Here is a 25,531-nt window from a genome sequence, read left to right as displayed (position 1 = left end):
GACATGACTCATGGGTCAGGAAGCACCCAAAAGGGCTGCCCTTTGGTAATGTATCATCTGGGGTAGGGCTTATAAAAGAAAAGTATGAAATACATCATCATGAAGGACAGTAAGATGAGAGCATAAACAAATCACTCTAAGATTTCAAAGGAGGGGGAAACCATACCTACTTGGGAAAATGCCTCAAGGTTTTGTGAGCAGAGAGTTTTCAGCAGTGGCCCATGAAGGATGATGAGGAGGTGGTTGACAGCCAGAATTGGGAAGAAATATTTCCAGGCAGAAGAACTGGCATTACCAGAGGCACAGAGTGGGCTGGGTTGGGCTAGGCTAGAGGTAGGGACCAGGGATAGGGAAGAGATCGCCGGTAGCAGGAGAGAGAGAAGAAAGCTTGATTTTTCAACTGTTTGTCATGCATGCTACCTACATGGAAGATGGTGAAAGAAAATGGAGAGTCTGAAACTAAACCTAAAAACAGAAGGAGACCGTGCACAAGCCTCCAGGCATCCAGAGCACAGCGGAGGGATCTAAAGGAAGGAAAACTGAAGTCTCATTTCACCTACCTCATACTTTGGCTAAGGAAAAGGCCTAATCAAATATATTTGGATCTGGGTTCTTTGTCTCCACTTGCCAATACAGAAAGCCAAAGAGAAGTAAGGTTCTTCTTGAAGATGTGTGTTATTCCCTGAAGAATCTTTTAGGAAAAGCAAACAGCCTGAGAAATATTTATTCATTAGATGGAGTCTGGCAGCCGCCAAGAGAATCCAGAAAGTACCCAGTGCTTGTACATGCTCGTAATACACTGGATTCTTGAAGCACTTGTGATTTAACTGTTTTGTTGTTAATTGTCATTAGGAAGGACCTCTTACTTTCTCCAGGAAAGGTATTGTTAACCCCCCCGCAAATGTGTGTGTGTGGAACTATTATAAGACCGTGAAAGACTTTGGGACCAAAAAATAATTAATACAGAAAACGTTGATTGTTTAATCCAGTTTTCCAACTGTAAGTAGGACATGATTTTTTTTTTTTACACTCCCCCATGTTTATCGCTATAAAGAAGGTAAGTACTCTCTAGTGCCTTGCTTGATTTGAGAACATTCTGGCTGCTGCTTCTTGTAAGCTATATGGCACTCTTCTGAAATCTGGTGCTGATACCTTCCATATGTGACCCCATTTACCCCTGGAAGAGAAAACTTTCTGCTGAATCAGATGGGTTTGCAGAGGTGCACACGTAACAAACAACCTATGTCTTTTTCAAACAGCTGATATGTCTATCCTTTGCCTTCTCACAGTGGGAAGTTTTCCTCTTCTTCTAGATGGAAATCCATACTTTCCCAGTGAGAACTATGGGTTGCCCAAGAGAGAATAGCTTGAAATGTGTGAGCTTATCTCCATTAAAGTCATCACTACTCCCTGGCTTCGTACACAGTCCACAGCCTCACTCCCACCTTGGCTCTCTGAACCGCAGATGGGTTCACTTAGCACAGCACCTCGTCCAAACCCAGCAGCCATGATCCCCTCTGGTTCCAAGTGTACTGTATGCACAGCAAAACACACCGAAGGAGATTATGTAGCTCTGGAGAGAGTCAGGGGAACTTCAGTTCATGATTGGGTCAAGGCAGTAGATTGGGGGCCTAAATTATCATGGCAAACCCTATAGCAAATTCTTGCCATTTCTTGGTTCAGACCAAAGCTGACAACCTAAACATGTTCAGGTTTCACATGAGCCTGAGACTCTAGGAGTCCAAACAAGAGAAGAAACAAGATCCTGCATGTCACATGGGAGACTGCATGGGCCGGGGCCAAGCCAGCTGGTGAGCTCGGTGACGTTCAAAGAGAAAAACTAAGTAATCGCTCCCTTACAGGTGATATTTCATGGTCTCCAATTATGGACTATGACACGGAAATGCTGGCAGTCTCCTTTATCCAGAGAATAGCTCCTCTTGAACTGCCCTTTCTGATGCTGTACAGAGAAATGTTTAGTGCTATATAGCGAATTTTGGCATTTTGTTAAGTTCGATGAGTGTAGCCCTATCTGTCCCATTTAAGCACTGTGATGCAGGTGTGTGTGTGTGTGTGTGTGTGTGTGTGTGTGTGTGTGTGAAAGGCAAGGCAGCATGCTGCATTGTTCTTGTGTGTTGATATATCATTTCAAGACTGGCTCCCAGTGTAGCTGAGAGACCTGGTTTCAGATGCCAGTTGGAGTGTCCTCGGGCTTATTAATAATGGACCAGTCTGGCAAGAGCAGCCTCACTTCCTTTGTTTTCCGCCGCAGAAGAAGGGGAACATGGATCTCTCCGTTTTGCCAAACAACAACCATCCTGACAAATTCCTGCAGCTCGACGTGAAGTCTTTCATGAGGAGCTCAGCTCTTCTTCAAGCCAGCCTGGCAAGGTTTCCGGGGGGGAATTACCCTGCTGCGCAGCACTGGCAAAACCTTGTGTACTCACAGGTAAAATCCGGGAGATGAAGCACGTGGGGCGGGGCTCGTTTCTTTCTCCCTAGCTACCATTTCATTATTTGTACAAAAAAAAAAGTCTGTAGGGAACATGGCATAAGGTAGCAGCTCACGCCTGCAACATAAAAAAGGTCCTTCTTCCTTAGCATCAGGAAAGTCCCTTATCACTTTATAAAATATGTGAATTCCCCCTACCATTCATTTTTCTCTAAGCATTTGCTTTTCGGCCTGTCCTCATTTTAGTGCCTACTTTTCATTTTACTTCTTTTCTTCAGGATTTTTCAAACCACTTGTTACATTTGCGAATTAGACTCTGGGGAACAGCCATACCTCTATCTTCTGGTGTATTTTACGCACAAAGCAGCCCATGCTCACACTGGGGACTCATACACAGCCTCTGAGGCAACCAGGGAACTCCCTTTTGCCCCTCTTAGACTGACTCCCTTTCATTTCACGCAGAGAACACTCAGCACAACAGTGGTTATCTAATGACTTCAGGAAAGGAAAATACGAGGAGCTCTCCTCCTTGGAAAGGTGCTGGCTCTTGTCTTAGATACTCTTCCACAGATACACGACGTAATGATCAGAATTGTCAAACCCCATGCAGACTTTATTTGTTGCTTTCTTCTTTTGCACCTTCCTTTACTTTGCTGATGGAACAAGAAGAATAAAGCTGATGAGTTCCATGTGCTGGAATAAACATAAGGGCCCTGACTGTTGGACAGCCCATGAAACAGGAATCATCTCTGTTTTGAGATGTGGAGGCTAATGGGGTTAAGGGTTAGTCAATTTAGAAACAGGAAGAAGCATTTCATTTCAGAACAGATGTGACTGACCTACAAACCCCTGCAAGTCATTAAACCCTTTGGAGTGGTTCAAATTCCCTGAACAGAAATTTGTTTTCTTTTAAGAAACAGTTGCTACTCATGAGTCCTGGTGTAAAGTGACTCCTTTGTGGTGTGTTTGTGGGCTCCTCGGGACCTTTATCATGAGATCATTCAAAACCAAGTACACTCAAATGATTATGTAAGTGTTTCCTCCACCTATAAGGGTTTTAATTTATTTCCCTCATCAGGCAGCCTGTTAGGACAACTGCCGTTGTAAAATATTTCGCATCCTTCCCCTTTGTAATCTTTAAAACTCTCCCCCTGCCAAACCTGTACACACCTTTTCGGTTATGGTTTTCCTATTTTAACTTAAATGTGGTGAAATTCTTCCTTTTCCTTCCTTGTTGTTAATATCATGGAACAGGATGATTCAAAAATCAATTCAGAAAACCTTGGCCCTCCTAGGCTATGAAGTTTAGTCAAAAGAAAACGTATCCAGTAAATTCCTTTGAGCTTGGAACACATCAGTCTAACGTCTTTTGTTTGGTACTGGAGTTGACCTATTTCCTTCATGGGAATCTTTACAGTTTAAAGCTCTGTTGAATGTTGTTCCTAAACCTCAATAAAATGCATCCGATTTTTAAGGGGAATCTCCTTCAACAGGTAGGCCCTGATGAGCTGAAGTATTCACCCAAGGTAAAAATCTGCTTCTTGTGTCTTTAGATATGGTTATTGGTAAGTGTAAACTGTATATAAACTTACTAAATTTAGTTTTCCTTTTACTCTTAAAAAAAATGTTAAATGACAGAATAAAGGCCAACTTACTGTTGAAATGATGCATAGTATGGGGGGAAATAAATCTTATAAATTCTGATAGTTTGTTAGGCATGACCCAAATTAGGACTAGGTACGATTTATATTTACTACTAGAAGAAGTAATTCTTCTTTCCATGGATGAACTTAAAATTCAGGAGTGTTATATTTGTTGGCTAAAATATAAATCTAAAATAAAAAGATATATGAAAGTTTTAAGTGACTGTAGTGAGTGTACCTGGTGTATTGAGGTGTTAGGCGTGCATAAGGTGGCAGCTGTCAAAAGTTCTTCATTTACAGTCCTCATTCTGTTGGGGATACATTAAGCCAATGGGAAGAGCATTGAATAAAGGGATGAGAAACTTGATTTCCTTTTTCTTTTTAATATTTTATTTATTAGAGTGCACATGTGGCAGAGTGACAGAGAGAGCAGGAGTGGGGGCAGGGAGGGAGAAGCAGGCTTCCCAGGGAGTAGGGAGCCCCACATGGGGCTCAATCCCAGGATCCTGGGATCATGACCTGAGCCAAAGGCAGACACTTAACCAACTGGAGCCACCCAGGCACCCCAGAAACTTGGTTTCTTGCTTCAAATTCATAGTAAGCCCCTTTAAGAGACATGTATTATCGCCTTTATTTTGTTTATGCCTCAATGTATCTACTTGAAAAATTAGTATAATATTAATTTTACATATCTGTTTAAAATTGAGAATGAATAAAAATAATATGAGGTTAAAACAACTCAGAGAAAAGGTTTCCTATAAAAGTTTAAGAAATGTGTATTATTTTTATTATTTGACAGTATTCCAAATTGTGTTGAAATTATCCTTTCCTTAGATTTTTTGAAAAACAGTAGATAATACTACTTGCATTTTTTAATTTATAGTGCAGATGGGGGGCGGTGGTATTAGGGAATATAGTAAATACATCTGTCAAACCATAACTCAAGCGGTAGATTTTATATTCACACGAAATCCGCACAGACTTCAGAGTTGTGTCAGTTTATCCTGGGGTCTTGCACCACCCAGATGCCTGGTGTTTGGGCTTCAGACCACCTCAGAGACTGTCAAAGGACTTAGCCTCCAACCATTGCCTTCAATATTAGTGGTAACTCAGCAGTTAAAACTCATATCCTATAATTCAAATGTGAAGTTGAATTCCTCAATACATGCATCATATTTCTATCCATGATTTATCTCTCAAAGCTTCTTTAAAAATTCACATTCCATTTCCAGAAGAAGTTCTGTCAACCATTTTTATATGCAGAGGCAGTTCTGGGCATATAGAAAAGTGAGCCCTTGTTCTCATGCTTGCCAGCAGCCCCAGATACTGGATTCCACGCTGTGCAAACACACAGGTCACTGGAGTTTGCAGGGGGAGAGAACGAGCATGTATTTCCTGATCTCACTGTATTTATACTTTTCTTAAATTCTTTCACTAGAGGAGTAAAGAAGTTTCACCGTAAATTTCATCTCAGTGCAATGAACAAACGTTCACCAAAATCTAATGTTTCTGGTTGTTAAAATAATTTGGGGCATGTATCTGATGAAGGCATTTGGAATTGTATTCCAAATATTTCTGCCAATCCCTGTATAAAATGAGATAATAAAAGGAAAAGGCAAACTTTTTTTTTTTTTAGTTTAAGTGATAAAATATGTTTTTTCAGATAATGTAGTGTCCCCCTGCCTTTTTTTTTTTTTTTTGATTAGCAGTTAGACTTCGTAATCTTTTCAGACGAATCTCTTTATTTTATCTTTTCCTGGTTTCCAGGAGCATTTGGTGCTAAACCTGTGAGCTGGACCAAAAGGCCAAGGACAAGAGATTGCTCTTCCCTTGATTTCTAGATTTCTAGACAGTGTTATTTCCTGGGTTTATTCCTTAATCAACTTTCCTTGCCTTTTCTTTTTTTTTTTTTTTTAGTCTTAATAGCTAACTTTTCCCTGTAAATTTTAACGTCTCTTCTATCTCAGTTTTTTTCTTTTGGGTGTTTTTGGGCTGTGTTTTCTTTTGTTTTGTTTGTTTTTTGGCTGTTGTTTTTGTTTTGAGGCTATGATTGTACATTTTAGCAATCTGACTCTGGACAGGTCCATGAGATCCATCGTGCCTTCTCTAAAAATGTCTCTATTCCTAATCCTCCACTTACTATTCTGAAAAGAACAGCCCTGCATACACAATACTCTCCCATTTTTAATCCTGTATTTGGGGAAATGCTATATAGAACCTTTGAGGCACTTAAATTATTATCTAGGAAGTAGACTGAAGGGCATTGTTCTGTTGCTCAGGGGTTTACGTGCAAGTATCAGAACATGATGTATCAAGTTAGTCTAAATTTATGCAGTTTACAAAATCTCCAGTGGGGTCTGGAATTTAGCCTTAGACAGTGTGCGGCCAGAAACAACACCAAAATTGTCCCACTGTACTGTTCTCAGACCAGACCCAAATGCCTCTGGCGCTGAAGCCTTTATGAAGGACACCATCAGTGTTACAAAAGCTTGTATGGGACTCCAGGGTCCTGGGTAGGTGGTGAGATAGGCAGGAAACCAAATTCATGAGAGGCCCGGGTCAGACCACAAAAGCTTGGGATTTGTTGTCCAAGATTTTAAATTTTATCCTGAAAATTTTGAGGGCCTGGTAAAATTTTTAAGCAAGAAGATCGCGCAATCCAATCTATGTTTTATAAAGATAGCCATTCTAGTACTTCAGAAACAGAAATACTGTAGTCATTGGGGACCACAAATTTGTTTGTACTGAGTAATAGATAATAAATAATTAAAAATTTATAGATATAGTAATTTTATAGTAATAGATAAATAAAATGCCATATTTGCATTATGATTATGAAAGCAATTTTATTGCATGTGCAGATCAAATTGGGGGAAAATGGTAATCTTTATGATCTTGATTCTCCCAATTCATAAAGATGATGTATCTTTTTCATTTCTTCAGTACTTCCTATGAACCTTCAACGATGTCTTATAATTCTCCACATTGAAGTTTTCATAAAGTTGATTAGGTTTATATCTAAATATTGATAAAGCTTTGTGCTCCTAAGACTAGAACATTTTAAATCATATTTCATTATATATATATATATATATATATATATATATATGGAAGACAAAATGGATTTTAGGTAAAAGACTTTGTTAGATACAGAGGATTGCTATGAAATGAATAAAAGTAGGTATCATTAGTAAAATATAATAATTCTAAACTTACATGCATCTAATAGTCTCAATCTTTGTAAGGCAAAACTGGAGATATTTACAAGGAAAAATTTATGCATGTTATTTTTATCAAGCAGACAAAACAATTGCTAAAGATAAAAAGGATTTGAGCAATAAAATTAAGTTCGATTAAGTGATATATACTGAACAATTGAAAACATTAATTTTTAACATATATACTGCATATATACAAAAATTGATGTGCTAGACTCTAAAGTAAATTTCAAAGACTCAGTATTACATGAATCATGCTGTTTGAACACAATCAACTTAGTTAGAAATTTATATATCAATATCAAAAAGTTAAAGTATGACATATTGTAGAAAACTAAAACACGCACTTTAAGGAAACAATAATGGAAATTAAGAATGTAGGACAGGGGGCGCCTGGGTGGCTCAGTGGGTTAAAGCCTCTGCCTTCAGCTCAGGTCATGATCCCAGGGACCGGGGATCGAGCCCCACATCGGGCTCTCTGCTCAGCGGGGAGCCTGCTTCTACCTCTCTCTTTGCCTGCCTCTGTGCCTACTTGTGATCTCTCTGTCAGTCAAATAAATAAATAAAATCTTTAAAAAAAAAAAAAAGGAATGTAGAACAAGATGAAAATGAAAAATGCTATATTTGTAAAATTGTTGCCAGGAGCTGAAATGGTATTTTGAGAGACTACAATAGAAGTATATGTTTGCATGATAAAAGCAGAATGAGAAAATTAATGATGTAATAAGAGACAATGAAGATAGAAGTAGGGAAAACTAGCCTGTATGTTAACTGCAATTTAAATAAAATTTAAAAAAACATAGAAATCAATACATAGTACAAAAGAAAAAAACAAATACACAATGAAGCAGATGAATGATGTTGAAAGCTATTTCTCTGGAAGGGCCAGAAAGACAGAAAACACCTCTGGCAATGCTGCTTAGAAAAAAAAAAAAACATCCACAGGGCTAGAAACTTAAAGGAAACACAAGTAAAGAATAGCAGAGGGGTGCCTGGGTGGCTCAGTGAGTTAAACCTCTGTCTTTGGCTCAGGGTCCTAGAATGGAGCCCCATATCGGGCTCTCTGCTCATCAGGGAGCCTGCTTCCTTCCTCTCTCTCTCTCTGCCTGCCTCTCTGCCTACTTGTGATCTCTGTCTGTCAGATAAATAAATAAAAAATATTTCAAAAAAAAGAATAGCAGCAATTAAGAAATGTAACATACGGATAATGAGAGGAATTTTGAGAGGAATTTGAAAACTTTACATGCAACTGGGTAGTTTCCCACATAGCATAGGAAACTTAAAGAAAAACAGAAATTGTTAATAAATCTGTAATCATTTTACTATGGAATCAGTAGTTTTAAATCTATCCCAATTGCACAAAAATCAAAAAATACCAGGCCAATTGAGTATTGTAGTCAACTTCTACCAGAGAGTCTTGAAAATGAATCATTCCTATTATTGTCAAATTCTTCTAGAAAATGGGAAAACAAAGATGTTTGTATCCACAACATAACTTCAGCTACCACTAACAATTGTATATATAAGAGACCCTTAATCTTAGAAAACAAATTGAGTGTTGCTGGGGGGTGGGGGACAAGGGATAGGTTTGCTAGGTTATGGACACTGGGGAGGGTATGTGCTATGGTGAGTGTAAGACTGATGATTCACAGACCTGTACCCCTGGGGCAAATAATACATGAGATGTTAATTAACAAAGGATATATGTATATCCTTTTTTATCATATATATACATATTTTTTTAATTAACAAAGGATATACATATATATTTATATAATACATGTTTATATAATTTAAATATTATGTAAATATATGATGTATAGTTACATAAATTTGTATATTTATAAATATATATTTTATATTATATAAATATATGATTATAATAATATTATTATATATTATATATAAATATTTATTTTGTATCTATAAATTCTTCCTTTCTGAATGGGAAAAATTAAAGGGCATTGCAGTCACAGGCTCCTGGGTGGTTCAGTCAGTTAAGTGTCTGCCTTTGGCTCAGAACATGATTTCAGGGTCCTAGGATCAAGTCCCATGTTGGGCTCCCTGCTTGGCAGGGAGTCTGCTTCTCCTTCTGCCCCTCCCCCCACACTTGTCAGCTCTCTCTCTCACACAAAAACAAATAAATAAAACCTTTAATAAATAATAGATAAAATAAATAGATCAATAAATAAAATAGAGACATGGCAGTCACTCTTCCAAAGTAATTCTGAGGTCTCATGGGAATAGTTTATGTGGACTCCTTCCTTGAAGGTGTGGAAGATTGATTAGGCCACAGTTCTGCTTTTTAGAATAACTTTTGAGGCACTGTTCTATATAGTCCTTGATTCCACCCTCTAGGAAGCATCCCCTTGTTCACTGTTCTCTTTTGCCACATCAGAAGTAGACCCTTCTTCAAGAATAGGCTTCAAGGGATGCCTGGGTGGCTCAGTTGGTTAAGCGGCTGCCTTGGGCTCAGGTCATGATCCCAGAGTCCTGGGATCGAGTCCCACATCGGGCTCCTTGCTTGGCAGGGAGCCTGCTTCTCCCTCTGCCTCTGCCTGCCACTCTGTCTGCCTGTGCTTGTTCTCGCTTCTCTATGACAAATAAATAAAATTTTAAAAAACCTTTAAAAAAAAAAAGAATAGGCTTCAAAGTTTACTCCTACTCAAGGAAATTTAGAAATCTAGGATTATTATCACTGCTTTCTTTTGTTCTGTTTTGTGGTTAATTCTAAACATTCAAAAGCTTTTAGGTATAGGCATGCGGTTTCTTTGGTCATATATTTCTTACAGAATTTAGGAAATTATTTATTAATGTAATCTTATCTGACCTGACTGACTACTTATAGTCAATTTTTTATGTTAGTGAACACAACCCAAAGTCTTTGAAGACATAACTCTCCAAAAGGCTTTAATATCTTGGTTTTCTGCCTCCATTTCTGTATTTTTAGAGTCAGTGACAACCACGTAGAAGCTCTCAAGGATAAGAGTTATGAAAGCACAGCTTAACGTGATCTTTTTCTTGAGTCACTTTATTTGATTGAGAAATTGCAATAGGCATATTTTGCCCAATGCTTTCTTTTTTTAAATTAATTCTGTGTTTTAGTGTTGGGGTCTACAAGTAGATTTTCAACAGTAGAAACATAGTAGGCATTGAATTTCTAGGTCCTCTCTACTCTCTTTCATTTCTTTTTTCCTACTGTCTGGTTCTTTCTCTAATCTCTAATCTCATCTCTTTCTTGTATCATATTAATGTTCTGATAATTGTAATGTCATTACATATATGTAAATGTTCTGATTATTTATAAGAATCTCTTCTAGAGCTACAGGTGATTGGGTTCCCAAATATGACAGATGGCATGTATGCCAATTTTTTTCCCTATAAGATATTAATAACCATCATTCCAGCTGCTCATGATTTTATCATCCCATATTTGGAATTTTAAGATATACTACTTTTTGTATTAGAGAGGATAAGGCAGGCTATGCTGTGATGACACATATCCTCACAAAATATCACTAACTAAAAACAAAATATTTTTTTAAAGATCCGTTTATTTATTAGAGAGAGTGTGTGCACGCAGGGGGAGGGGCAGAGGGAGAGAGAGAATCTTTAAGCACACCCCCTGCTGAGCTCATAGTCTGAAGCTGGGCTCAATCCCAGGACCCCGAGTTCATGACCTGAGCCAAAATCAAAAGTTGGACACTTAATTGACTGAGCCACACCAGGCACTCCAAAATAAAATAAATTGCTTGCTCATGAAAAGTCTGAGAAAGGCAAGTGGATTTTAGGAGCAGCTCTTTTCCAAGAAGTAACCCTGAGCATCAAGTTATTTCATCCTGTAGTTCTGCCATCACAGAATCCTTGCTTCATAGTGACACAAAAATGGAAATGAGGAAAGTAAGCCTAAAACACTGTGGGACATTTCAGGGACCAGGTTCCATGGTGGTTTCTGTTACTTTTATCCATACATCACCAACTAGGAAAGAGCTGGCCCCATTGTAACTTCAAGCCAGACTGGCAAAACCAGTCATCCTTTATCCTCAGGAGGGGAGAATGAAATTCATAAGTATCCATCACCACAATACAGAGCTCTCATTTCTTCTATATTTGCCAGTATATCTTCTCATGTTCTTTCACTCTCATTCTTTGAGTGCTTATATTTCAGGTATTCTTCTTGTAAATATCACATAATTTAATTTTAAAAATCTCATCTGACAATCTCTGTCATTAAAATAGAAGGTTTAGTTTATTAACATTTAACATGATGATTTCTAAAATTTTTCTGTTTTCCTGAGGTTCCCCCTATTCTTTGCTTCTAGTTTTATTGTCTTAAGATCAAGTTTCCTTTATCTTTTTCCTTTATCTGCTTTACTGATTTAGAAACTATATATTCTTTCTCTATTTTTAGTAATATTTCTATACTCTGACACGATTTCTTAAAATATTCTAATCAAAAATATCTCTGTCAATTTTACAGTCCAGTAATTTAATTGTCCCTTATTTTAAAACTCACAAATTAGTAATTATTGTCTCTATTTTACTATAAAATTCATTCTTGGTTAGATAGATTTATCTAAGATAAATATTTATCAATTCTCTTTCTTTGTTTCTTTTCTTTTCTTTTGCTCCACATTTCTTTTTACATATTAATCTTTACTTTTATTATTAAGGTTTTTTTCCTGAAGTACATTTTTTAGAGGTTTTTTTCTTTATTGGCTTGTTAATTCTGTAGTCTAAATTTTTGTTTGTCTCAATATGCATTCTAATTCACTCCTTTTACTGAATGATAGTTTACTTGTATGTAAATGACATAAATAATGACTAAAAGATATTAAAGATAAATGGAGACAAGGTAACAGTGAACACAGAAAAGTCTAGGTAAACTTTAAAGTGTTACTTTCCTTAAATATTGTAAAATACAAGTTATTTTAGAGTTTATATGACTAAAATAATAGAATTATTTTTGAGTTTTTCTTTCGTAAATGTGATCTATCCAGAATGTGGTATCAAGAGTTAGACTCAAATACATGCTTTTTTTTCTTTCTTAAGGTATTTGAAAAATATTACCAAAATATAAATGAACCTTGTTTCTTATCCTGTCATCAGATCTTTAGCAAAGATATTCTATGAATTTTCTCTTCACATGTTTTTCAGACATGAAGTTGTCATGCAACACAAAACATAAATGGCATCATATAGTGGGATAACCTCAGACTTTCAGCAATGTGCTTTAGAATTAAGGGCTTGAATATTATTTTTAGACAATAGCTCTGAATTATTAGTTATTAAAATTATTTTGTTATCTTATACCTTTTAGATATTCAAGGTCTTTATACATTCTAATAGATTCTGTTATTTTTTTCCTGACCTCCCCAAAACTGTATTTTCCTCATTTATAGAGCTTTCTTATTTAAGAAGCTCAAGGAATGGGCTAGCAGACAAGAAAACTGACAAAGCAAATTTGTCAATGTCTGAAGAATTATCCCTCTCAAAGATGATCAAAGATGGCTAGCCTTGAAGAAAAACCTTGAGTCAGAATTATGCTAAGCTGAAATGATCTAATTTTCATATCAAATTGTTTTTTCTCAATTCAGAAACATTTTTATGAGGCTATCCATCTTAAAGACAAATGCTAAGTCAAGATGATGTATTATTTCATTGCAAATTTCAGTATTGAAGAATATAAATTGATTTTAAATGGACCAACAACGTAGTAAATTCAGAGAAGATCTTCAACTTGACCTCTAAGTATGTAAAAAATAGACAGGTTAAGAAAATTAGGGAAAACTAAGGTCAAAGAGAATGTGAATGGTTTGATCTAGATGCTTTTTTTGTTTGTTTGTTTATCAGCCATTTCAGAAGAAAACTGTATGTAGTATTAGTTCACAACCTAGCTTACTTAAATACATATTTAATGTGACCTATATGTGCTGAGCAAATCAGTGTCTTGATGTTCATAAATATGACTCAGAAGAATATTAATTGAAACACATGTATTGAATATTATTGATTATTATTGAAATGTGTGTTTATAAATTGCTGTAAATTCATGAAATGTGTCACCATTATGGTAAGTCTAAGTTTTCTGAAAATTAACTTATGTGGAATTCTTTTCCTTGATGCTCCATGATAACTGAGGCATTAATCTGTAAGCTTTTTGTTTCTTCTTAATTTTATTCAGCCAATGAACACATTTTAAAGCTAGATTTTTCTACTTCCATAATAATTTTATAGTCAGAAAAACAAAAACAAACAAACAAAAACAACCAAAGTAAAACCCTGAAGGTCAAATCAGACACAAGAAAAACACAACTACCCTATGCTGTTAAATTTGAGATACTGGTTGCCCTTGGGCAGGGAGAGGGAAAGGGTTTTGGAAGGGAACAGGATGTGTGCTGGTAATGTCCTCTCTCTTATTGAGCTATATATTTATATGTGTACTTTTCTGCATGTAAATTTGGCTTCAGTAAAAAAATATTTTTTAAAAATCTGAAAGTCAATATTAGAGCCATCTACTAGCCAGCTGGTGTGTAGACACATAAAGGAGTACGATGCTGTTCTGTCCTCCAAGCTGTCTGAAATAGGAGTCCCGATAGAGTTTTTGTGAAAGCCAAGGCGTATCTATAAAATGCCTTTTAATCTTGACTTTGCTGGATTAATACAGCAACATTAAATATTATTTTTTATCAGTCATGCAATGCACAAATAGAAGCAAAATGTCATTAAATATCAATGCAAGTGAGCTGGGAAAAAACTGGCTTTGTTCAGAATTCTGCTATTTGAATTAAAGAACAATGTTCTTTCTCTGTAGTTATAAAAGAGCATTTGAATGAATGATCACTGAGGTTGAACAAGATCACGTGCAAAGAAAAACACTCAATTAATGGCGGGATTCTAGGTCAGACTAGATCCTAGATCCTTTCCTCATTCATTATCCTCATCTGTTGGGTTTCCAGGCAGAATCAGCAGATTTTCAGGGGCCATTATTTCGCATTTCATCCTCTGCTGCCCATGGCCCATTGGTAAGAGAAGGCTTGTCACTGTGTCTCCTAACAGAGAGAAAAGAAGACCATTTCTGCTCAGCGAATGAGGAGATCCGGGCCAGAGGGTGTTGCTGCTGTGGACCATCCCCCACCATCCTTGTCATCAGTTCTGAAGAATAACCCACTCTATGGTGACCTAAGTTTGGAGGAAGCTATGGAAGAAAGAAAAAAGCATCCCTCGTGGACGGTTGAGGAATATGACAGGCATTCCCTGCACACAAACCTTTCTGGGCATCTAAAGGTACTCAAACCAAAGAATCACTTCCTTCAATTGATGAAGAAGTTCTGTCAAATATTCCTTTAAAAAAAAAAAATGAATATTGGGCGCCTGGGTGGCTGAGTGGGTTAAGCCACTGCCTTCGGCTCAGGTCATGATCTCAGGGTCCTGGGATCAAGTCCCCCATCGGGCTCTCTGCTCAGCGGGGAGCCTGCTTCCCTCTCTCTCTCTCTGCCTGCCTCTCTGACTACTTGTGATTTCTCTCTGTCAAATAAATAAATAAAATCTTAAAAAAAAAATGAATATTAAGGTGACAAGTACTCTTCACTAGACCCAGATCTCTAGAGTTGAGGTCCTTTTGGCTCCTGGCATCCCTTTCTCTCTCCTATGGATTTGTTCTTAGTTTTACTATGTCAGCAATTACTGTCATCTCTCTGGTGTAGAGAGAAAGAAATGATGAGACACAGAAAGATTTACCTAGAAGGTTAAAGGTTTTTGAAAATTGATTTACCAGATTATGTATGTTTTCCCCTAGTTTTGTGAGCATTTATTTCATGAAGACTCAAGAATTCCCTTACCTACATTGATTCAAAACTATTCGATGCTCTTAGGCATGGGACAAAACAGTTCTCATCAAGGGTCATGGTATTCCAAGCCCACTCAGTGATTTAAGATTACAGATTTACATTTTGGACCTTTTCCTGTGTCTCAGTAACAAAACAAAACAAAAACATTTCAACACAGGAAAAGTATGCAATGAACTCATTCACCCAGCTTAAACCCAACTTCAGTTTTTCTTTGTTTTCTTTTTCTCCCCCTGGTGTCATCTATCACATAGAAAATCTAGAAATACCTGCAAAGCAAGGAGAATGGCCCTCTGTTTTCTGAGTGGACCAGATTCCTCCCCAGCTTTGGCTTGCCTCTGCCTGCCCTGAGGTCAGGGAGGCCTGACTTTTTCTGCATACACTTCATTTAAGGTGTATCTGCTCTGAGTCCCATATGTTAAGCACCTGAAGAGTTTTTTCTGTCGCAAGGGAGACAATATCGTGTCCCCTTAAAATCTGATACTTTTAAAAATCCCGAATGTGCACTCTTGAAATATCTTGTCCAGAGTCTTTGAGGCTCTTTAATGTCCTAGTAGATTGAACATATCTCCTCCTTAATGTAGCCTCTTTTCCAAAGAAGTTTCCATAACAGATGTTCCCCCATAGCAACAATAATCTTCTAGGGGTTTTTTGGTTTTGTTTTGTTTTGTTTTGTTTTGTTCCTATCACGAGTCTGAAGGTCAGGTCCTCTAAGAAATTAGTTAGTTTTTTTTTCCTTTTTCTTTCTTTTTTTTTTTTATTTAAGTTTTTATTTTAATTCCAATGTGGTTAAAGTACAGTCTTGTATTCATTTCAGGTGCACAATATAGTGATTCAACAATTCACCCAGGGCTCATCATGAAAAGTGTGCTCCTTAATCTCTATCTGGCTTTCACATTCCCCAGCTCCCTTCCCTCTGTCCTCTATAGTTAGTTAAAAGTCTGTTTAAAAAAAAAAAAAAAAAGAGTCTGTTTCTTGGCCTCTCTCTCTCTCTCCCTCTCTCCCCCTCTCGCTCCTTCTCTCTTTCCTTTGCTTATTTGCTCTCTTTCCTTTGCTTATTTCCACATGAGTGGAATCATACGGTATTTGTCTTTCTCTGACTTATTTTGCTTAGCATTAAATTACTCTCTAGCTCCATCCATGTCTTTGCCAATGGCAAGATTTCATTTCTTTTTATGGCTGAATAATATCTCATTATATATCATATCTTTATCCATACATCTTTTGATGGACACTTAGGCTGCTTAAAAAGTCACTTTCTACAATTAGGAAAGCATGTATTGTTCTATTTCACAAATATTTCTTGACCGTGTGACAGAGGCTCGTCTCTACTCTTTATCGTTTACCTGAATGGCAAAAGGGTTGTGAAGATGAGTATTACTGTCCCTGCACCAAAAAGTCCATCTAACTGATCAGAGTAACAAAACCATAATTATAGAACAAAATAAAAGAAGAGGATGATGTTGTAATAATAACAGAAAGGGCTATGCAGACTTAAAAGGAGGACAAAATCACACTGGATTATAAAAAGGCATCACGAAAAGAGTTAATTTAGGAAGAATGGATAGAATTCCAAAAGATACCGATGGTTGGCATGTGTGGGGAGGCTCTTCCGTCTGGAGTAACAGGAAAAAAAGCACAAATTCCAGAAAGTAAGAGAGATTGTCAGAACAATAAATAGTGCGGTGCCATTGTCACTACAATTTAACTAATAGAATAACAGGAAAATACTTAAAAAGTGTTTGGATGTAAGCTAAGGAGATTGAACATCATTGGCAATGAGTAATATTTCTGTTGGCAAATTCCACAAGCTCTGTTTCAGAAGAGCAAATAGGGATACAGTGTGGGCATTGCGTCACTGAACCTGGGGACTGTTCCCTCCCCATCCATCCGCCACACATAGAGTTTCCCTCAGAGCCTTTGCAGACCTCATGAGCACTCTTTTGAGGGATGCTTCTGAAAGTCATAGCTTTAGTTTTCATTAGAATTTCTTTTTTTTTTTTTTTAAGATTTTATTTATTTGTCAGAGACAGAGGGAGAGAGAGCGAGGGAGCACAGGCAGACAGAGAGGCAGGCAGAGGCAGAGGGAGAAGCAGGCTCCCTGCCGAGCAAGGAGCCCGATGTGGGACTCGATCCCAGGACCCTGGGATCATGACCTGAGCCGAAGGCAGCTGCTTAACCAACTGAGCCACCCAGGCGTCCCTTCATTAGAATTTCTATCTATACTTCATACATTCAACTTCTTTCCTCACCATCCCCGTGCATCTCATAACCAGCAGACAGAGCCCCTAACTTATTTTCTGAAACTTTTTCACCTCTTACAGGCTGTAAAACCTCCAAGTGCCTTTGGCCAATACCATTTTTCTAAATTATAAATAAAAAAGGAGAAAGGAAACCCCACATTTAGTTACCAGGGCTAATTAGGAGCAGAATGTAAGAGGCGTCTGGAATTATGGAAGTTCTTCCTAAGGATTGTAGGCATTAGACTTGACTTTGACGAGGGCACAAAATATGTGAAGGATACAAGTCAAGCAGACAAGGAATTGCAAGATTATCTATCCTTCTGCATAGTCCATACAAATTTTATTTTACTAGCTTTTTAAGACCAGGAAGTTTAAATGGTAGCAATACGGTGGAGGAATTGTTTTGCCATCACCAGCATTTGCCCAGCTCCCTGTGTGTGTGCCCCTTCTGCACCCAGCAGGGCGCTACTGACCCCCAAAGCTGGCTTAAAGTTCACTGAGACTAGAGAGGCAGAGAGAGGGCGGGCACCTCAGCTGCAAGCCATTGCTGATGAAAAATCAGCAGTTCTGCAGTGTCAGTAAGTCTGAAACACTGGTTACTGATTGATCCTATTCTCCTACGTAATTTTGTTTTCTTTTTAGGAAAATCCTAATGACCTACGGTTTTGGTTGGGAGACATGTACACGCCTGGTTTTGATACCTTATTGAAAAAGGAAGAGGAACAAGAAAAGCATTCAAAATACTGTCGTATAGGTCTGATTTTGCTCCTTGTTGCCTGCATCTTGGTTTTCATAGTGACTGTTTGCACATTTTTCACCTAAAGAAAACTGCAGCAGATACAATGGCTTGAAATTTCTTAAAAATCTTTCTAAATAAACATTTGCAGAAAAACATGCTCACGTGGTATGAATGTACTGGGGAATGTTCAGCTAGGTGTCATTGTCTTGTAGAACGTAAATGTTGCCTGAGACATGCTGGCTTTCTCTGTTTTGTTCTAGAAACCTTGGTAGGAATTCCGGGTGACCAGGAATTCTGGGGATCAGAATCACAGGAAAGCCCCTATAACAACCAAAATGAAACACAGGATAGAGAACAAGGAGAGAGTGCACCAACAATTGTTGGCAGACCTCCCAACCCCACCCCACCCCACCACCGCCCATCATCCCTAAGAAAGTTGAGCAAAGCATTTTTTGGCTGCCCCACGTGTGCAAGATGAAAACTGGTTGTGCTGACTGTTAGGTTGAGTTCATGCTGTTTTATCTGCTTTTATTCCTATTTAAGCTAGGAAAGGTGTGTAGGGGGCTTGATTCAAACCGATTCTCATTTTCTCAGAATTGCTTTATAAATGCCTCTGTTTGATATAGCAATTTCAGTATACCTAAACTGGAACGGGCCCTTATTCTATAATTAATTACATTTACAGCCAGTTGGGCTTACTGACTGATCCACGTTGGCTAGTGTGAGCCCTGGTGGCTCTCAGGAAGTATGTATCACCACCCATAGGGTCTCAGAGAAGGCCCTAGAAAAGCACAGGAAAAACAGCTAAGGGAGTAACATCTGAATCCCAACTGTGTGTTTTGCTAACTGTTGGACCCTGCACAAGTTATTGTTTCGGAGAAAGGATAGAATCAGCTCCCTGGTAGGGCTCATCTAAGGGCTAAATAAGAGACAGGTAAGAAAAACACAGGGCTCCTAATACACAGTTGCCTAGATGAGGATGGTTCTTGCTACAGATATGTGCTAAGCTTATTGGCACCCCAAGGCCACCTGCCATTGCCTGCTGTGATAGCTGGGGACATGATGCTGGTCACAGATGGAGAATCAAGTCACCTGCCTTCTCTTTATTCTAGAACACCGGATCTTGACTCCCTCATCCCTGCTCCTTTCTCTTCTTTTCGGACTCCCCCAACCCCCAGATAATTTAGTGCATAAAGTAGAAAAGGAACTTCCTCCTCTTCCCATTAATCAGCCTTTGGGATTACCACACCATTCTACTTCTCTTAAAGATACTTGAAAAAAAGAACACGGAAGTGCAGCTTTATGATACAAGAAATTTATCGTGCACAATTGTCTTAGCTATATTTGTAGAGCTTAACTTCTTGTTCCTCCTCTCATCTGTAATAGGTTTTAGCCCAATATAGAACTGAATTAAGGAGAGAGGAAGGTCCTGGGGACTCCCGAGGGCAGACCCACTCATTGTGGATGCCTGGCAGACAGCCGCTTGGTATTAACTCTGTTTTCAAAGCTTGAGTGCCCAGCATTTGCCTCTAAGGGATTCAAACTATACTCAGGTCCCTGCTCCGCATGGAAATAATTTGTGTTGCACCAGGTTACACCCAGCTGTCTGGGGCCACATACAGGTAAGACTCACTCCACGGGGATATCCACATAAGTGTGCCAAGCTGCCACCCTCGTGTCCTGGTGCCCTGTCCCCCCACCTCCTTACCTTTCTCTTCTGCCGATTCAAGCACCTGGGAACCTCCTGTTCTCTCCAGTACTCCTCTGCTCTCTTCCATGATCCTAACACTCATTTATGTTTCAGCACAAATGTGTTTATTACTTTGCTATTGCTCCCAAACCAATCTTCACTTTTCGCCTTCAGTCTAACTGTAGGATCAAAATTTATTATTATCCCTCATTGGATTAATGTTATACATCTACACGAAAGGGAAAGTCATAAACTGAGTGAATACATCCCTGTGTGCACTCAAAATCCTACTGTGAAAGCCTTTCCAGCCTCTCCTTCAGTATGTGTTCTGAAAATGGCTCTAGCAGAAAAAGCACAATAAGGTCATGGAAAATACGGAGGTGATGGCCCTAAGCAGGCTTAAGTTCAAATCTGGGCTTTTGAAAAAAAGCTATGATCCAGATTCAGTGAATCAATGTTTTTAAGGTATTTAAATACAATCCTTGGCACATAATAGGTAGCCAATAAATGATATATATCATTATCTTCAAAAAAGTGACTCTTTTAATCACTTATTTTTTTTCTAAATTGGGGTAAGAAAGTCTGGGCTCCACTAATTCTTCAACAATAATGGTTTCAAAGCATATTCTTTCCCAGGCTCTTTCAAAGGTGCAGCGCCCAAAAAGTTTTGTTCTGTTGTTTTGTTTTGTTGTGTTGTGCTCTATTTTGCTTTTGGATATTAGGTGTGTTAGAGCCGTAAAAGCAAAGAGTCTGGTAATTTCCTAGAGAAAAACATTCCAAAGGTGGATACTTTTTTAAAGTGCTGCTCACAGATTTAAGAGAATTGAAATTGTTTTTTACATAACCCATTAATGGCTATTCCAATTATATTCATGTTGCTGCCATCAAGTGGAGAGTTCAGTGGGCAGAAAATAAAAAGTGCCCGAGGCAGTTCTTTTTCTACAGAGTGCGCTCCTGCCATCTGGTGGTGAAGTTTACCGCCTGCCGTTAGCCCCTGAAAATGCATTCTGCCCGAGATGCTTCTCAGGTGAGGGGCTGACAGCTGCTGTGATTAGAATGAGTGTGGTCACGTGGCCAGGAGCTCCTGCCTCCCTTCTTGCAACCACTAATTTTGGTTCCTGCTCATCTTGCTAGAAGAGAGATATGGCTGCCCCAGAGTCATTCTCCTGAAGGCAGCGCTGGGACCCTGGACATAAACTCCTGACTACTTACTACGTAAAGCAGGCTGAAGCCAAAACGAGTGGTATTCTTGGATATTGCTCCATTGCCAGCCTCCAACTGGTTAAAATTTTCGGAATATTAAATCTCCTACCGCGGTGTGGGCTAAAGGTATGGTCTGAATTTCTACACTTTTAGCTCTCAGTGCCTTTAAATATTTTTTAATTCCCCTTTTTTCCTATACCTATTGTTTATTAGTAGTTTTAAAATTCTCCCCTCATGTAACTGAAGAGGTGGTTTTATCAGCTATGAAAAAAGAATGTCAAAACTGTAATTAGAGAGGGCCATTAAATATCAAGCTGTCTGGATTTCTACTTACACATGCACAGAGTCTCACAGACTGTAGAGGAAAGATAACTTTGCTGGTTCCTTCCAAAAAATCACTTAGTCCAGGCTCTTGCCCAACTTGAGGTGAGAATATTCAACCGAAGTGAGCAATTTCAGAAACTGAACACAGCTTTCTGCCAGGGCGGTTGTTCTGCTCTCATTTTATGAACACCATGACTCACGGACCTGATCAAATTTCCTTCTTTGTGCGGCCTGCTGGAAAAATTCAGGAGCAAACTGGGCCCTCTCTCCTAGGAAGTGGGCAGGACTTCCTCCTGTGCTGTCCTGATTCCGTGCCTCTACGTTAGAATCACTCCTTTGCCTCACCCTCCTCTCTACCACAACTATGTGGTATCTCCCCGTGCTATTTTTTTCTCAGTGCCTTGGACATAATGGAAAGATCAGAGTAGGTAGACCGTTCTGTGTGTTTATTATGTGTATATAAAAACCAAAGATGAAAGGTTCTCTTTCAAAAGAAAAATTTGAAATTAAAAATATATTTTAGGGGCGCCTGGGTGGCTCAGTGGGTTAAGCCGCTGCCTTCGGCTCAGGTCATGATCTCAGGGTCCTGGGATCGAGTCCCACATCGGGCTCTCTGCTTAGCAGGGAGCCTGCTTCCTCCTCTCTCTCTCTCTCTGCCTGCCTCTCTGCCTACTTGTGATCTCTCTCTGTCAAATAAATAAAATCTTTATATATAAATATATATATATATATATATATATATTTTTTTTTTAATAAGGAAATTAGTGGTTTCGGTATAAAATGTTCCCTGATGAAGTTTCTTTGGCCAGAAGAAATGAGATTCTAGACTCCCACAGTTTTACTTACACTATACTTACTGTTTTCAAGTTCCTGACAAAGAGAAGAAAGAAGGCATTATTCTTTTTTTTTTTTTTTTTTAAGATCTTATTTATTTATTTGACAGAGAGAGACATAGCGAGAGAGGGAGCACTAGCAGGGGGAGTGGGAGAGGGAAAACCAGGCTTCCTACTGAACAGGGAGCCTGTGGGGCTCTATCCTAAAACCCTGGGACCATGACCTGAGCCAAAGGCAGCCGTTTAACAGCTGAGCCACCCAGGAGCCCCAAATTCTTCTGATGCTAATTAAATTTACTAATTTGTTTCCAGATTATGAAAAAAGTGTTAAAATCCCTCACATTGGAATTCGCATCAAGTGTGGTGAAACGTTGTTTGGATTATTAACTGAATAATAAAACAAGGACCAGGCTAGATTTAAAAATTTATCAGTCGGTTTAAATGAAATGGGAGTTAACCAAACTTTCTAAACATATGTTTTTTTAGAGGTTAAAACATTTATAGTCAACACTTAATAGTTAAGAGAATAATGTCACTCTAACTCCTGCCATGGTTTTGTGTTTTAATATAATGATCCCAAGACTTTTTCATGAATTCTAAACTTAGCTCTTCAAAAAAGTTTTCTTTTTATTTTTTTCCTCAAGTTCTCATTTAAATTCCGGTCAGTCATCATGCAGTGTAGTATTAGTTTCAGGTGTAGAATCCAATGATTCATCCCTTCCATGCAAGGCCCAGTGCTCGTCACAACGAGGGCCTTCCTATTACCCATCACCCACTGAACCATGCCCCCGCTCACATCTTTTTGATAACCATCAGTTCTCTGGAGGTAAGAGTTTGCTTTATGATTTGCCCCCCCCCCCTGCCTTGCTTATTATCATCAATACCTAAATACACAACTGTAGAGCCATTTTTTGAGTTAGATTTCCAGTGGCTACCCATGGACAGCAAGTCTCTCTCCAAACCCTACCTGTCATGTACACACACCTGACCTGTCCATCTGGCCCCCATTTGAGCTGTCTTGGGTCAATAGGAACACAACAAACATAATCATACTTCCGACATTTCAACATTTTGAAACCCTCCCACTTTTATAACCCCGTTCCATCTCAGCTACAATCTTAGGAAAGAAGCATTAAAACCTGCAATGTACAAGAGAAGAGACTGAGGCACAGAGCCGTCAAAAGATGTGTCAGAATGAAAACCGAAGGGAGAACCTCAGTGATCTAAGCCTATTCTGGGTATTTTTTCCAGCCTTGTTTTTATTTTCTCATAACTGGAATGTGAGTTTGGTATATTCCAGATTTGATAAAAACAGGAGTAGTTTCTTTCTTCTCCCCTCCACCCACAGCGTATTCCTGCTCAGCTCCAGTATCCCAGAGGGAATGCAGAAAATACACAGTTTAAATAAGGTCAATCACTGCTGTGTCCCCTCCCTCAGTAAATGCAAACACCATAAGCTTGTGTCAGTTTGTCCGTTTAGGTGAACGTGGCTTCTGTGTAAGAGAAGAAGTAAACCCTCAACCCCTTGATAAAGAATATTCCTGGATTAACTACTTTTTCTTGGCAAATAACATTGACAGAATGTCTTCCCCATCACAGTGTTCCAGAGCACGGGATCTTATTTCTCCAACCTTGCCTCTGATCGTCCCTAAATAGACGTCTGCCCCAGAAAGCCCAGCTCCTCTAGAGTCCAGACAGGAGCCTGGTTCCATAGGCAGTGACCTCAAACTCAGGTGGAGGAGAACATAACCTCCAGCAGACCTTCAGGTCCACCTCAGCAACAGGCATTACTGGAATGAAACCCTCCAATGCCCACTCTCCGATCCTGCCAGGTAAGGCACCAAGACACAATATTGCAACATCATTTTTCTAACGTAGACACAGAGCAGACACTTTCAGTTTTTCACCAAGGCAGCGGGAGATTGGGGGAGGGGGAGGGGGGCAAAGCATAGCAAGGGGGCAAGGGAAGCAGAAAGAAATCATGGCTTTTATTTCCCTGTAGCTCAGAGTTAACTTCGCACCACCAGATGGCAGGTGTGCACCAGGATGGGAAATGACTTCCAAATAATTTTGAGGACTGTAGTTCTTTGATGTCAAAACATGGAAATCCTGACGGATGAGTGGAGAACTTGCAAAGGATAGGAGTGATTAATTGTGTTGATGAAGGCCTAGCATGGGGAGCAGGGCCCCACCGAGACCGTGGCGTGTGTTTGGTGCAGGAAGGCGATGGTAATTGAGGTCCCATACCGAGAAGTCTTCAGACGGAGCTGTTCAAGCGGAGCGCACAGACCTCATTAACCAAGTCCTCCGTGGGGTCTCTACTCAAATTGTGGGGCATGCTTGTTAAGAAATGCAAAATCCCAGGACAGCTAGATTGGAGTCCTCACGTTTAACAAGCTCCCGGGTAATTCTTTCTCTTAAGGTTGAGAAAAGATCTTGAAGAGCGTGGACTCCTTAGCAAACTCTTTCAAAGCCAGGAATCAGGGATGAGGGGACCCATCAATATCCAGGGTTGTACCCATGGGAATGCTCCCGTGAGTGCACGGTCCACTTGGTAGCATTTCCCTCTGGGGACAAAAAGGCAGATAAGGAGGTAGAATTCATCTCTCCATCCTGGCCCTATCCCTGGTCTTTTTACCGTCCTTGGGAATACAAAATTCATGAGCAGTGTAATCCTTAACATAGTTAAAAACCAATCTTTATTCAATACATACTTGATATTTAAAATGTTATACTGAAATTGGTACTGCATTTTAAATGGAATCTTAGAATGTGTTTTGTGCTGGAAGAAATACTAGGAAAGCCTGAGCCATCACGGGTAATGCAATAGTGATTTTCTTGTGTGTCAGCAGGATTGTTATGTGAGTCAGAGGTTAGCGCTCTTGCCACATACTGACTTTAAAGCTGGTTTCTGGGATACAAAGTGAATCCATCTGATCTCAGATATGTGTAACAGGTTTAAAATCTACAGCCAAGGGCTTGAGTGAGGAACAGAAGAGCTACTGATCTGCCTCCAGAAAAAATAGTCTCAGGAGAAATTTAGCTCAAGGAGCCATTTATCAGGATTACTAACTCAGTCTCAAATTCAAATTTTGACTCTGAATTCCCTACACCCTCTTCTGGAAGGACACAGGTCTGGGAAGGAGAAGTCCATCTGGATAATCGTCCACACACCCACGGCAGGGAGAGTGGCATTCCTTCTCCTTTCCTTATGCCATAGCATCCGTGCTCTGTGGAACTGACTCCTGCCGGTGACACCATGATTACCCATAGAGTGTGCTGGGCACACCAGCCATTAGTAGTTCCCTTCTCAAGGTCCCCGTAATGCACATCTCTCCA

General features: G+C 39.1%; 1 protein-coding gene across 1 annotated transcript; it reads left to right on the top strand.

Moving 5' to 3' along the window:
• Nucleotides 1-2,065: 2,065 nt before the first annotated feature.
• MINAR2 (membrane integral NOTCH2 associated receptor 2) lies at nucleotides 2,066-18,283 on the top strand. Its single transcript, XM_004737426.2, has 3 exons — nucleotides 2,066-2,449; nucleotides 14,373-14,600; nucleotides 18,046-18,283. Exons 1-3 carry the CDS (start codon nucleotides 2,285-2,287, stop codon nucleotides 18,223-18,225), a joined length of 573 nt encoding a protein of 190 aa, XP_004737483.1. The 5' UTR covers nucleotides 2,066-2,284; the 3' UTR covers nucleotides 18,226-18,283.
• The last annotated feature ends 7,248 nt before the right edge of the window (nucleotides 18,284-25,531 follow it).

This window comes from Mustela putorius, unplaced genomic scaffold (assembly GCF_011764305.1).
Source record: "Mustela putorius furo isolate JIRA1106 unplaced genomic scaffold, ASM1176430v1.1 tig00000145_pilon_pilon_pilon, whole genome shotgun sequence".
Taxonomy (NCBI): Eukaryota; Metazoa; Chordata; class Mammalia; order Carnivora; family Mustelidae; genus Mustela; species Mustela putorius.
Note: the sequence above shows the minus strand (reverse complement) of the source record. Positions and strands in the feature narration are given on the sequence as shown.